This window comes from Simochromis diagramma, unplaced genomic scaffold (assembly GCF_900408965.1).
Source record: "Simochromis diagramma unplaced genomic scaffold, fSimDia1.1 OVJJ01000449.1, whole genome shotgun sequence".
In the NCBI taxonomy this organism is placed as follows: Eukaryota; Metazoa; Chordata; class Actinopteri; order Cichliformes; family Cichlidae; genus Simochromis; species Simochromis diagramma.
This window is the reverse complement of record NW_024387274.1, coordinates 2,829,154-2,842,996: the sequence shown is the minus strand read 5'-3', so window position 1 is coordinate 2,842,996 and position 13,843 is coordinate 2,829,154. Positions and strand designations below refer to the sequence as shown.

The window sequence follows — 13,843 nt, the reverse complement described above, 5'->3', positions numbered from 1 at the left end:
ACATACACAATAATGGGGACAATTGATTTAGCAAGGCTGACCTTGTAGGTGTCTTTTTCTGAGACTCGTAGGTTGTGACTGACAAACGTTCAGCCTGGCTGATTGTCAGAATGAACCACACCAGAGCTCGGTGTTTAACTAATAACATCTGCGGGTGTATCTTTGGATGAGGACATAGGATAACGCTGCTTGTTTTTATTATCATTCAGCAGTCCAACGGGCAGCAGGTTGTGTTGTCAGTAGGCTGTCTCCTCCTTTTTCGGACATAGAATCATGGCTGTTTTTAGAGTTCTGCAAAAGGACCTTTTTCTGATCCAGCATGACTGATGTGGGTTCAGTGCACAGATAAGGTAAATAACGTTGGATGAACTTGAGTGGGGCAGTCTTCCTGCACACAGATTTGTTTTGGGTTTTTTTAAACAAACCTTTGATTATTTCTTCACACTCCTGTTCTTGGTGAACTCCGTTGTCTTCCTTCCTTATTCTGGCCCACTTGTCAACCAGTAGGCATTTGACCCATGCATATATCATCCTCGTTTGGATTTTGGAGGGCTACACAGGAGCGTGTTTGCAGTGGGTGAAAACCCCGTTCCGCCTGCTATCTAAATGAAAGCATGTAGGCAGACGGGCACATTTACAGGACCCTAAATTATTTTGAAGTGTGTAACAACAGCCCTATGACATGTATACAGTTCAATGAGCAATAAGTTACCAGTATGACAATGTTACGATCACACAAACATATTTTCCATAATGATATTTAAGGTGATGTTTTTCCTTCTTCGATCTGCTACCCAGAAAATACGTCGTTGGCTCGGTGACCTCAACTCCTTGTTGATGATTGCGAGGTGGAAAATCTTTGAGGCTTTGAGTTGTTGTAGTTGTGCTCAGCGGCTCAGCAATCTGATGAATTTCTATTGTCCACAGTTTAACTTTCAAACCCAAAAGCAGCAAGTATCCCCTTCATTCCATTCATGGATTCACTGCACAGTGCCTTATAGGGTGGCTGAAGCCACAAACCTAAACTACCAGTTAATTCTTTGATACTTCTCAAGTCTGAATGAAAACAGATGTACAGATGGAATAATGCTGGATTAAGACACCTCAGATTGAAAAAAATCAGCTTGATTGGATCATCATCGGCTCCTTATGAGCTTCAGAGAAATGACTGGATGTCAGACCGTGAGGCCTCCCCTTAAACTTCCCAATATTTCTGCATGCTTGTGTGTGGTGGCAGCGACTACATGGCAGCATGAGTTTGTGATTCCCTTGAAGCACATATCCAAATACCAGTGGCTGTGAGCATGACCTGGACATTTTGAAACCTCCAAACTGTGAGAACATTGCTGTGTGAACAAGCTTACGAAATGTGTGCTGTTTCATAAAATGTTACACTGCACTTGTACGGCAGAGTCGTGGAGGCAACTGTCAGGATACGATGGACAAGGACAGCCACGAATGTCCATCTTACTGGGTTTTGCTCAGCAATATGCGAAAGATCAACTGGCTGAACTGGGACACAGAATTAACAGCCTGCACAGAGGAAGGTGTTTGACCACAGCACAGGTGAAGGCTCCCCCATGCCCCCCAAATTCAAATTTTATTTGTCACGTACACAGTCATACACAGTACGATATGTAGTGAAATGCTTGGTGTAGTGAAATGCTTGGGTAAATATGAAAAATTAAAAAGGGTAAATTTAACTAGGAAGGAATAAAATATAAATTAAGGTTAAAGATGAAATAACTGTACAACACAATTAGAAGAAGGGTAAATTTAACTGGGAGAAAAATAAAAATAATATCATCATCTCATAAATATCATAATAATTAAAATATAATATAAATATATATATCACCACCTGTACACAGTATCATACTTACTACGAATTAGTGAATGCTTGTGCTATTCTTGAATCTTGGGTAAATATGATAATAATGTAAAAAGGTTCAATGAACTAGGAACGGATAAGAATAAATTCAAGGTTAAGTGAATAACTCCTACAACAAATAGACATGGAAGGGTAAACACTGTTATGGTCAAGATAAGATAAAAATATAAATTAAAGTTTGAAAAATAAAATAACGTACAACAAATACACAATATAGAATATATAAGAATGTAGGAGGAAATTAAATAAATATAGACACAAGAACAGTAGCGTTGAAGTTAAGTAATGAAGTGAAAACAATGTCCAAATGTCCATGTGTGTGGTAGAAGCATGTATGTGTGGGTCAGTACTGTGTGGTGGTGTGATTGAGAGACCGTATCGCCTGAAGTCTCTGACCAGGCGTTCAAAGCACTTCATCACTACTGAGGTGAGGGCTACAGGGCGATAGTCATTGAGAGAAGCAGGGTGGGGTTTCTTCGGGACAGGAACAATGATGGACTCTTTGAAGCATGTGGGGATCACCGACTGAGATAAAGAGATGTTGAATATCTCAGTGAACACAGGAGCTAGCTGGTATGCGCAGTCTCTTAGGATACGACCTGGGATGCCGTCTGGTCCTGCTGCTTTCCTGGTGTTCACTCTCTTGAAGGCTCTCCTTACTTCATGCTCGGAGATGACGAGCACGTTTCCGGTGCTGGCAGTATCTTCCTGTCTGCAGCCGTTAGCGCCGCTAACACTAGCATCGTTGGAGTCCTTAGCTGCAGCCTCGAAGCGAGCATAGAAAGTGTTCAGCTCGTCTGCCAGAGTCACGGCCGCGTTCGTCATACCGGTTGTTGGTGCTTTATAGTCCGTTATTGTCCTTAGTCCCCGCCACAGGCTCCTAGAGTCACTCTGTTGGAGTTGTGACTCTAGTTTCCTCCCGTAGCGCTGCTTCGCCTCTTTCACCGCCCTCCGCACGTTATATGACGCGGCTTTGTACGGGTCCATGTCCCCCAGTCGTGAGTCCCGTGTTGTAGGCAGCGGTGCGGGATCTCAGAGCGTCGCGGATGGTTTTATCCACCCACGGCTTCTGGTTGGGAAACGTTGTGATAGTCTTTGTCTCCACAGTATCATCCGCTAGTTTCCCGATGAATCCCACAACCGCTTCCGTAAACACGTTGACATCATCATCGGAGCTGTTCTGAACATGCCCCAGTCTGCGTCATCGAGTGCGTCCTGTAACGCGGCCACTGATTGATCCGTCCAGCGCGCGACCTTCCTCTGAACCGGAACTTCCTGTTTCAGCCTTTGTTTGTATTTTGGGATGAGGAAGATGGCGGCGTGATCAGATTTGCCAAAAGGAGGGCGGGATTGTGCCTTGTAGCCGTCCTTGACCGTAGTGTAGCAGTGGTCCAGTGTCCTTTCACCTCTGGTGGGGCAGGTGATGTGTTGATAAAAGTTCGGCGCTGCGCGTTTGAGGTTGGCGCTATTAAAGTCCCCCGTCACAATAAGCGCAGCTTCCCGGTGTTGTGTCTGGTGCTGTGTGAGTGCCTCATGCAGCTCGCATAAGGCGGTGACCGTGTCCGCTTGTGGTGGAATATAAACGGCACTTACAATGACCGATGTAAATTCCCGAGGTAGATAAAAAGGACGACACATGATGGACAGTAGTTCCAGATTTGGTGTGCAGGAGCGTGTGAGAGGAACAACGTTCGCACTGTTGCACTAATTGTTGTTCACCATTAAACACACGCCGCCTCCCCTTGACTTCCCCGAGTCCCGTGTCCTGTCCATGCGGTGAACCGAGAAGAACTCGGCCGGCTGGATGGCAGTGGTCCGGCACCGCTGGGTTCAGCCATGTCTCGGTGAAGCAGAGGAGATTGCAGTCCCGAATGTCTCTCTGGAACTTTACCCTGGCCCTGAGGTCGTCAAGCTTGTTCTCCAGTGACTGGACGTTGGCGAGCAGGATGCTAGGCAGAGGTGTGCGGTGTGCACGAGCTCTCAGCCTGTTCCTGACGCCGGCTCGCTTCCCTCTAGGCCGCCTCCGCTTCCCTTTGTTCTCCCTCAAGATCTCACTCGGCCAGCTCGGATCCGGAGTTAAAAACTTCGAATTGTGAGTACTTTGTATACCAATAGAAACAAGAGTGTCACTGTCATACCTAATGTACCCAATGGTGATGATTTTGCCGATTTAGAAACGCTGAAAACTAACTTAAAAAACAAAGACAAAGAAAAAGTGGTCGGAGCAGTCGTGACGGCAGCCGACCTCACCGGCGCCATCTTCATTTATTTGAGTACTAGTGCCAAGAAACGGAAAGGCCCACAAGCAAAACTCGAGGACTTGCAGCCACTACTTGGAACGTTGTTGCAGCGCAGCAAAGCTGTTGGTTTCTCAGGAATTCAAGAGTGACATCGTTGTACCATAAATCGGCTCAGATCCCTTCTTCAGCAGCACTGTGAGAAATGCACAGATGCTGTTTGTGTGACTGATGCTATCGACACAGCATCCTGAGTTTGTAATTACAGCTTTAAATATGCCCATGAAGTTTTGAAAGGCCAGCCCTGACTGTTGTGAAACAGGCGTGTAACCCACAGCACAGATTTTCTAACACACCCTCCAAACAGGGTGTTGAGCATGAGCTGGAAGCTGGAGAAGCCTGCAGTCGAAGCAGGTTGAACTGTGTGGTTTTGTGTGATTCATACAGGATTCCCAGAAACTGGAGTGTGTCCTGATGAACGTGTGACTGCTGTGTGAAAGCAGAAATCAGGTGTCCTTTAAAGTGCAGGACAGACTGTTCGACTTACTATTTGCAGTTTTACTGTTTACCATTTTAAAATGTGTACTTCTCACTGACTCTATAAAAAACAGCCATTTGAAGCTTGACTGTTGGGATATTGCCTTCAGCATGCAAATCAACAACAAGCGCTTACTTTTTCAAGAAGAACTAAAAAGATGTGTGCACATAAAACGGTGTCAGGAAAGGCAGCTGAAAGAGTTTTACGTGACACGTTAAAGAGGCGTTCGACTGGATGATCAAGGCTCAGACGTATGAGAGTGAAAAACCCTCTGAAAGGGCGACAGCTTCTTTGCAGGAAAGGCGTCAGATTATTGAACAGAGACATGAAAATAGTAAAAGATGGAAGACGTGTGTAGTGTCTTTGTCTGTGTCAGAAAGTTCTCATCCATCTGTCTCTTGTTCAGTTCGGACCTAAGCTCTCTTTGTCACGTGCCGCTTTATCTTCTGCTGCGTCTTCTCCTTGCTCATTTCCATCCTCCTCCTCTCCCATACCTCCTCCTTCCTTCACTCGCATACCTGCCACGCCTCCATGTTCATCCTTGTCTCCACACTTGTCCCCCTGCAACTCTGTGTGGTTGCAGACGTCCTCGTTTCCTGTGTAGCTCGTTTTACTCGTCTTTTTCACTCCCACACAAGACAAAACCAAACATAATTAATAGCAACGGGTGACGCAGCTTGTGTTGTCATAAATAATAGGTAAATGAAACTGTAAATTTGTTTTTGGTCGATTATTTTTTGGTTACAACAAAGCTTCTTGGAAATAAATCTTATATTGTTGTTTAAGTGGAGCCACGTTTGTAAGGAAAATGCATCTGTGGGTTGAGCAGCAGAGGTGAGGATGTGACGAAAGGCCATGAAAATCCTGCCAAATCTTCTCTGTCGGTGCCAAACAGCTTATTGTGCTATTGACTCGTGTTCACTGTTGTTTATTAGGTTGGATAATTGACGTCTGAAGAAATCAGACGGGGCCTCAGCAGCATGTGGAACAGTCCCCACAGCCTGGCGCCCCCTCATGCTGGTCACCAGCTTGGTCACACACTGCTGTGGGATCCCACAGCAGTGTGTGACCAAGCTGTATTTAAAACTGTGTTTCTCAGATGACCGACCTGCAGTGAAGGTTGAGTAAACCTCTTCAGGTGTGCTCGTTACATGCCGTTAAAGCCTGTGTGCATGTGCAACCATCCCACAGCGTCACCATGTCCAGTGAGGTGCAGCCGAGGCCGGACGACAGCCCCAACACCAGTGGGGGGAGTTCGGACGCCGAGCAGAGGGAGGCGGCTCCTCCGGAGCAGCCGGGCCCCGAGCAACGGGACCAGGCCCAGCCCAAAAAGAAGGAGGCCAAAATCTCCAGTAAGACCGCTGCCAAGCTCTCCACCAGTGCCAAGAGGTAAAGCTCAGTGCGCTCACTCTGTTTTGCGTTGTGCACTCTGCTGGGTGTGCGCCCGTTTAGCTTCTTGAGTAGTCGTCTGTCACTGACTTGTTCTCTGTGGTACTGCTGTTTAAATTGCTGCTTTGGTTTTGCAGTCAAAAGCCAGCATCAGCGCTGCACTGTAACCTTCTGTTAATGAGGTTACAGCAGCCACTGTGAAATAAACACTAAACACGAGATGCAACATTAGGACACTCATTAGATAACTGGTTAAATAAAAAGTAGGCGAGTTATGAAATGATGAAAGTACCGCCTGCTTGTATTTAATACATCTTTGTTGTTAAATTGAGTAGTAACAGGAAAAAACAGATACTGGTGTTCTAATACTGATAATGGTGGCGTTTGGCACCTGTAAAGCAGCTGTGCTGAGCTTCTCTAAGCATGACAATACAAATGTTCTACAGTGTTATTGGATATGGAGTAGAGCTGGGCGATATAAACGATATAAATTTGGCCAACGATAGAGATTTTGACTATACCACTCTATCGCGACCGTGCATGTTGATGATGTCATCAAGCTGCGCCTGTTTTGGTTGAAAGCATCGGAGCAGCTAAAACCATTATCATCTGCAAATTATGCCGACAGTCACAGCAAAGAGATGAAGCACTTTTGAAATATGGGGAAAGCCAAAAACTGCGCTTCCTCCACTTCTGTAACATTGATTCATTAATGTTGAATTCTCTCGCAGCTGTTCTAGTCCCATGTTGTTGCAGTATATTAATGACTAACCTCGTATTGTGGATGAATGATCTCAGTTGTTCTCCTGACTGAAGTTTGGCCCGTGTACAGCATCCTGCTATGCGATTGCATTTGTCCCTGACCACCAGAATCCCTCACATGTTAACTTTTATCGAGTGGAGAAAAAGTTGGCGTTCATCCTCCAGCTTCACTGTGCTAATGTTATGCTAACATAGCTGTGTCGCTAGCAATCACAAAGCACAACATTATATACCAGGTAGTCCAACTTCAGTAACCCTGCAAACGTCACTGCTGTTTAGTTTTCTGTCTTCATTTATGTTGGAAGTGACAGCAGAGCTGTATGTTTGAATTAGTTTCCAAAATCTCTCAGTCAGAACATGTATGAAATGTTTAGGTGGAAACTAGCGAGCTAACTTCCTGTTAACTTGTAACTCTGTTAAATTTAATAAATCCTGTTTTCATGGATGCCTGGATGTAAAACTTAATTGTTACACCTGGTAAAGCAGCAACGCTGATGATTTAATTAAAGATGAAAGAATTTAGACAGTTTTTAACTCTCAGTGTTCGTTTGACTTTGGGACCTGAAGCGGACGGAGTTTTGGACCCAGATTACTCCGTGAGGCTCTTCACTACGGCAGCCGTAATGCTCTGACCATCCATCAAGCAGTGTGGCTTACAAAGCTGTACTAAAACATTTTTAACAGATTTCTGCCAAAATCGGTTCGAGGTCAGTAAGCACAACCAGAATTCATACATAAGGAACACTGTCGATTTTTGAGAAAATTAAAGGATTTTAAGTGTGGAAAATACGTTATACAGAAGAAAAGAATATATCACGATATATATCGTTACCGCACGTGCTTCAAATTATATCGTGATATGCATTTTAGGCCATATCGCCCAGCCCTAATATGCAGCTGTCTTTAAGCCTCCAGGTCCCAAGGACAGAGTTGGTGTAGTGTCTGTTTGCACCCGTGGTGCTGCTGACTGTCCTGCTGCCAGGCAGCAGTGTCTTTCTGAACCAAACACAGGATTTTCATTAGTGAGAGCTTGCAGGTTTCCCCAAACTTATAAACAGTGCATTTGCATCATGACTGAATCTAGCATCACTGACTAGCTGTGAGCTGCGGGATCAGTTTCATGATCTTTAATATGCAAATTGTCAAGACCACTGATCAATGGCCATGAGTCCCATTCACAGAGAGCTGGGGAATGGCTGCAATCACAACATTGTACGATGGTGACAGATGCACCCTTAGGCCCCTCCTCCATTCAGAGGTGGGCTTTCCCTTTTTCACATACGTGGTGGTGTTCCAGGGTAGGATAACAGAGCTCTCTTTGCCACTTCTTCAAAGTATTAAGACGCAGTTCCAAAGGCAAACCCACTTGTCTGGTGCTGAGAGCGGTGCTGTTGCTGAGGTTGGGGTCATCCTGTAATCTCTTACAAACTACCTCCAGTGTTTTAGTGACTGGAACACAAGTGAAGAGAGATGTGACATTGTATGAGACCATGGTTTCATCTGTCTCACCTTCTCTACAAAACCCAAGCTGTTCTGGATGTGGTGTTCAGAGCTGCCTACCAATGGGCTTGAGCTGGTTTGAGTCAAGCAATCCATTAATGTGAAAAGGGATCATCTCTGAGTCAAGGATGGCCCAAGGATGCAACTAAGGGTGCATTTACAATGCTGTGATCTTAGCCTTGGCCATTGATGGTCATTGGTACATCGTATTGCATATTAATGATCATGAAACGGAGCTCACAGCTGATTGTTACACAGGGGTGCTCGTGTTGGTCATTACACAGATGTTATAAGGTTGTAAACCTGCAGTCAGCTGAGGCTGAAGAAGCCACCTGGATGATGATGAAACGTTTCTCAGCTTCCTGGGATTTTCTTACCTGAAAGATTCAAGTTTTGTTTTTATTTACATTCATTAATTTTGTGTGTAAACAGCTGATTATGAAGGGCGTGGATGTTAGCTGATTAATACACCACAGCACGTCATCGCCACAATCCCTGGTTAACTAATTAATCATTGATGATTGGTTATTAATGCTGAATACAGTATTACTTAATGTATTATCACTTACCACTAGTGTCATTAACATAGTTAATATCAGCACTATTGTACATAGTGATATAAATTGTTGCTCGTGTCTGTGCCTCGTTTGTTGTGTGTCTGTTTATTCCACTGACCTCTTGAAGGGAACGAGAATTTTCCTCAGCATTAATAATATTCTTATCTTAATTGTTTAACAGCAGGAAGCTGTTTAGAGGCCAACAGGGAACAAGCAAAAAATAAATCAACAAACTGGAAAAAGTCCTCATTATGTCACATGTTGCTCTGTTACTCACCAGTTCATGGCAGGTTGAAACTGGGTATACTGGTGTGCTGACACTGGTTGTCTGGCCAGCAGCAGAGAGCTGCTCCTATGTTGATACCAGAGCTGCTGAGAAAGTGCTTGTTGTTCTCCACACCGTCACTTATCGGCAGCTGTGCTGTTGATGAACGACATGCAGGAAGTGCAAGAACAGCTTTACCTAAATAAAGGCGTTATTCTACTACTCTTAATTATGTTATCTGGGAGCCGCTTAATTAGTGTCAGATCCAGTGTGCAGCAGCTCCAAACAAACATCATCAAGTGTGTGTGTGCACACATGGGTACACACACACACAAACGCACACACACATGCGCGCGCACACACACGCACACACACATGCGCGCGCACACACACGTGCACGCAGTAGTTGAGGAACATTGGCACGTACAGGTAACTTTATCTACACGAGGCTCGTTGCAGCGTGGCAGTGCTGCGTGTTCACTGTGTCATGTAGGACTGCTGTGTTCCTGCTGTTATGCTGGAGCTCTTTAATCCAGCTGATAGTTGTAATTTACTTTAATATAACTTGTTATTTAATGAATATTTAATGAAATAGAATTTACATTTGGATTTAATAAAACAAACAAGAAAACACAACAACAGATTATTATTTTTTTATTAAGATGAAAAAATACATTTATCGATTTTATAGAAAAAAATGTTGAATCATTTCTCAGAGAAGAACACCCAAATCTTACATTTGGGAAAAATGTGTTTCTTACTTGCCTAATAAATAATAAAATCATTTTTAGTTATTAACATGTTTTTTCCCTAAAATGTTCTAATATAATCTGATAAATGAGTTTCCCACAGTCTGTGAAGTAAGTCTCAAAATAACAGCGTCAACTCTGACGTGATGCCAAAGACATGCTGCACAGCAGCGTTACAGCTGTTTACTGTGGCTGTCTCACACTGCTTTGTGTGTTTGAAGTGTCTTTTAATAAAAGCACAAGGAGTGCAGTGAAGTCGCTGCTGAGGCTCATACTTTCTTTCAGCAAAGATTTGGTTTGATGTGTGTGTGGACACTCTGTGTGGACACTCTGTGTGGACGCACAGAGTCCACACAGAGTGTCCACACTGTGTGGACACTCTGTGTGGACTCTGTGTGGACTCTGTGTGGAGCTGGGAAAGAGCCATCTGAGAGAAATGTTTATAGTTCATATCAGGGGTCGGTTACATCAGTCAGCTGCTTAAATCTGTTCTCCCCCCCCCCCCCCCCCCCCCACGTGCTTTCTAAAGTGGGCTCTTTATTTCAGCTGTTGTAAGGCGAGACAATGACTGGGACTGTAACGTGTAGAGGACAGCACTTAATCACAGCCTTTGTGCACACAGTTTGCAGTGCGTGGCACTCTGCTTTAAAGAGCCCAAACATCAGACTGTCTGCGCCCCTTCCAGCAGAGTCGTTGTTTCGAGCCTGGACTGTGTCTGTTGGGGTCGTGTGCGGTACGACTGTTTGAGTGTCCGTGAACATTTTCAGCAGTCGTTGTGTTTTTGGGAGTTAGCAGCCCAAACATTAGCACGTGTGCTGCAGGCTGCTCCTCTTGGACTGTGTGTGTCAGGATAACCTGATGTGGCTCTAACTCTAATCCAGCCACACGGCTGACTTGGCGTGGTATTATTCTCGCTGTCATTGGCCTGTTTGCTGGCTGTCAGAGCACGGACAGAAGGACTTTTATCGACTTTATGACATATTTCTACTGAGGAAGCTCATCCATGATGATTATCTTCATCACGTGAGTCATGTTAGTTTTTGTTTTGTATGAAATACATTTTCACACCTTGTTGTATCTGTTACATCAAAAGCCGTCCACGTGCCGTATTCACACTTTGAAAATCATGATGCATATATGACAAATGCTTCATCGTGCAGCATTTCATCAATGGGAGTGTGTGGATTTGCTCGTACATGCACTGGATATTATATCTATATTATTATATGAAATGAGGTCAGTCATAGCAGACGCTGCATCAGAGACATACAGAGAGGACCTCTCGTCCACAGTGGGGGGCCGTGCCATAAAAATAAGGACCTCGAGGGTAACCACTTCATTAAGGTTTATTTGACTGGTAGCTTTTGTAATAAATCATCAGGTGCTGCACATGCAAAGCTGCTTTTATACGTCATAGACTGATCCACATACATGCAGAGTATAACAGTGTATTCATGCACTGTGGAGCCTCGTGCACAAGCATGAAGAACTGGGACTATAATCAGAGGCGCTTTTCCTTTCAGGTTCATCTCACTGCTCTCACTAACAGGTTCCCAGCTGCACTAGTCAAATTTTGGCACCTCAGAAAATCCTGAAGCTGTTTCACGACTCAAGTGTGGAGGTTGTGTTACCGGCTCCTGCTCCTCGTGTTTCCTCCCCATCTGAGCTCAGTTTCACAGCAAACCTGCAGCCTGTGAAGTACACCCTGATCCACAATGAATGTTTTTAATGATGAAGTGTAAGAAGCATAATTAACTTCTTTGCACGTCTGTTCTCTTTAGGTTTTTATTCTGTAGTCAGAGTTTTCTTTCCATGTCTCCTAAAGCCTGAAAAAGAAAAGTAGCAACAGTTTTGGTCGAGTTTCTTTCTTTATGTGCACGAGACCATTAGACAAAGTGAACCTTGTTGTATGGCCATCCTCCCACTCAGCAGTAGTAGCTTTTAACTGCCTTTTTTCCCCCACAATTTTCCTTTTATTCAATGGAAACAAGAGATAGAGGATAGAAACTCAGACACAGGGAATTGGACTGATGTGCACTGAAGCTGTAATGTATCCATCAGACAACAAGCAAGTGCTTTGCTGCTGTCAGTCAGTTTTCAATGTTTCTAAAAGAGCTTTCACTGCTGGATGTTTCTCAAATGTTTAGACGGGATACTCCTCAGCTGTTGGTTTTTGTCAATTTGATGTAATCCTACCTGCAAATGTAAGACTGTAAAGAAAACGTAATGCAATCTGCACTACAGCAGAGCATAACTCCCTGGGAATACTTGCCTGTGTAGATTTTATTTTGATAGTTAAATTAATGTTTAAATAAAAGGAGAATCACATGAATATTAGAATGTCTTTGGCCTTAATAAGAGCAGCACTGCAGCTGCGGATTCCTCCGTCATCCAGGAGTTTATTTAGCTAAGACTAAGACTCTTGGCTGACTTGATGTTGTTGATGTTCGTTTGTCTGCTGAGAACAAACCAAATGGATTTGATTTGTTGAGTGCAGCTGTGATGAGTGACGATGGTTTGATCCTAGTTTATACATCAGTGTGTGTGTGTGTTAGATAAGCGACTCACATATAGAACAGACACCTGCATGACCAGGTGAATGATGCTAGCAGTAAAAGGTGCTTTGAGTGGTCAGTTGAGATGTTGCGCAGCATCTATCTAACAGTCCAGTAACTCCTCAGTGTCACACGGTGGGCTGGTTGACCTTTACAGATGGTGTGGTAGCGTGATGAGCCTCAGTGGCTGTTTCTCTAACAGTGTGTGTACGTCATGGTGAACATCAGGCTGTGACAGATCGCTGAGTAAAATCAGGTCGTCCTCTAATGCTGCATTTTTATGCAGTAGGTTCATTTTATGTGCTTTTTCACTTCACATGTAGCACATGTGTAACAATGCTGTTCCCCTGTTCAGCTCGCAGACTGAGCTGATCCTCACTGAGCAGCATCATGTGAGCTTCTGCTCTGGAAATGTGTTCGGTTTATCTCAGGATCAGGAATATCGTGAGCTTGGAATTTCTAATATTCTACGTAGGGATCTGGATATAGAAATGTCACATCTACAAGCTTTCACCATGGATCAGTCCTGGTAGCTTGAACATAAAAGCACATCAGTATGAAGAGTTGATTCTCCTCTCAGGTACCTTTCTGAAAGTACAGATGCTTTATCAGCAGCACAGTTAATTCACCTGATGTAGCAGATGTAGTGTCTTATCCCAGCCTTTTATCAGTTTATCCATATGTGCTTAATAAGAAAAGGCAAATAGTCGCCGTGTTGATCCTGCAGATCAGGACTTATTCCTGCTCAGGCACAGCTCAGCAGCTCATTAGAAAATCACTGAGGTGTTCAGCGTGTGCACTCACAGACTGGTTTTATAGGCAGGATTGATGTAACTGTGTGTGATTATAACACAGGACGTCCTTTCGTTTCAGAATCCAGAAGGAGCTGGCAGAGATAACCTTGGACCCACCGCCGAACTGCAGGTAGGAGCCTGTGGATTGTGCGTGTGTGTGTTTTTAAAGAGCTGAAACCTCGGGCACGTGTGTGTGTGTGTCTGTGTGAGCCGTCTGCATGGACTGTGCCGTGTCAGCGACCCACAGGAATAGATCATAGTGCTGCATTTACACGCGTGTTTGCTCCAGCTGAAGCAAAGTGAATGAACCTTGTAATGAGTCTAGAAAGCCAAATAAATGTCAGTGTAAGCTGGACTGTTAGGATCAGTGTAGCAACACTGTTGTGCTTGTGCGTGGTTCATTCTCCTCCCCAGCGAATGAAAGGCCCGTGTGTTGCTGCTTTGGCCACTTTGTTTGTTCTGTTTGTCTGAGTCAGCAGTTTTTGTTCATATCTTTCAGCAGGAGTGTTACGTAATGGTATTTTAGTGTTAGGTGGAGGAGCGCTGCTAAAGCAACACACTGGAGCAGAGCGAGCAGCACGTTGGTAAAGTCCAGGCATTTCCTGC

The 13,843-nt window shown here is 44.3% G+C and overlaps 1 protein-coding gene across 2 annotated transcripts in view; it reads left to right on the top strand.

Moving 5' to 3' along the window:
- The window catches only part of LOC120715634 (ubiquitin-conjugating enzyme E2 E2-like), a 66,357-nt gene that overhangs the window by 1,337 nt on the left and 51,177 nt on the right, over nt 1–13,843 (top strand). The window contains exons 2-3 of one of the 2 annotated variants that reach the window (XM_040002726.1): nt 5,858–6,055; nt 13,317–13,367. In XM_040002726.1, coding sequence (XP_039858660.1) covers nt 5,865–6,055; nt 13,317–13,367 — 242 coding nt within the window. In that variant the 5' untranslated portion in view covers nt 5,858–5,864. Of the gene's footprint in view, nt 1–5,857; nt 6,056–10,008; nt 10,912–13,316; nt 13,368–13,843 lie in introns of those variants that run through there. The other variant, XM_040002727.1, reaches the window with a different exon arrangement.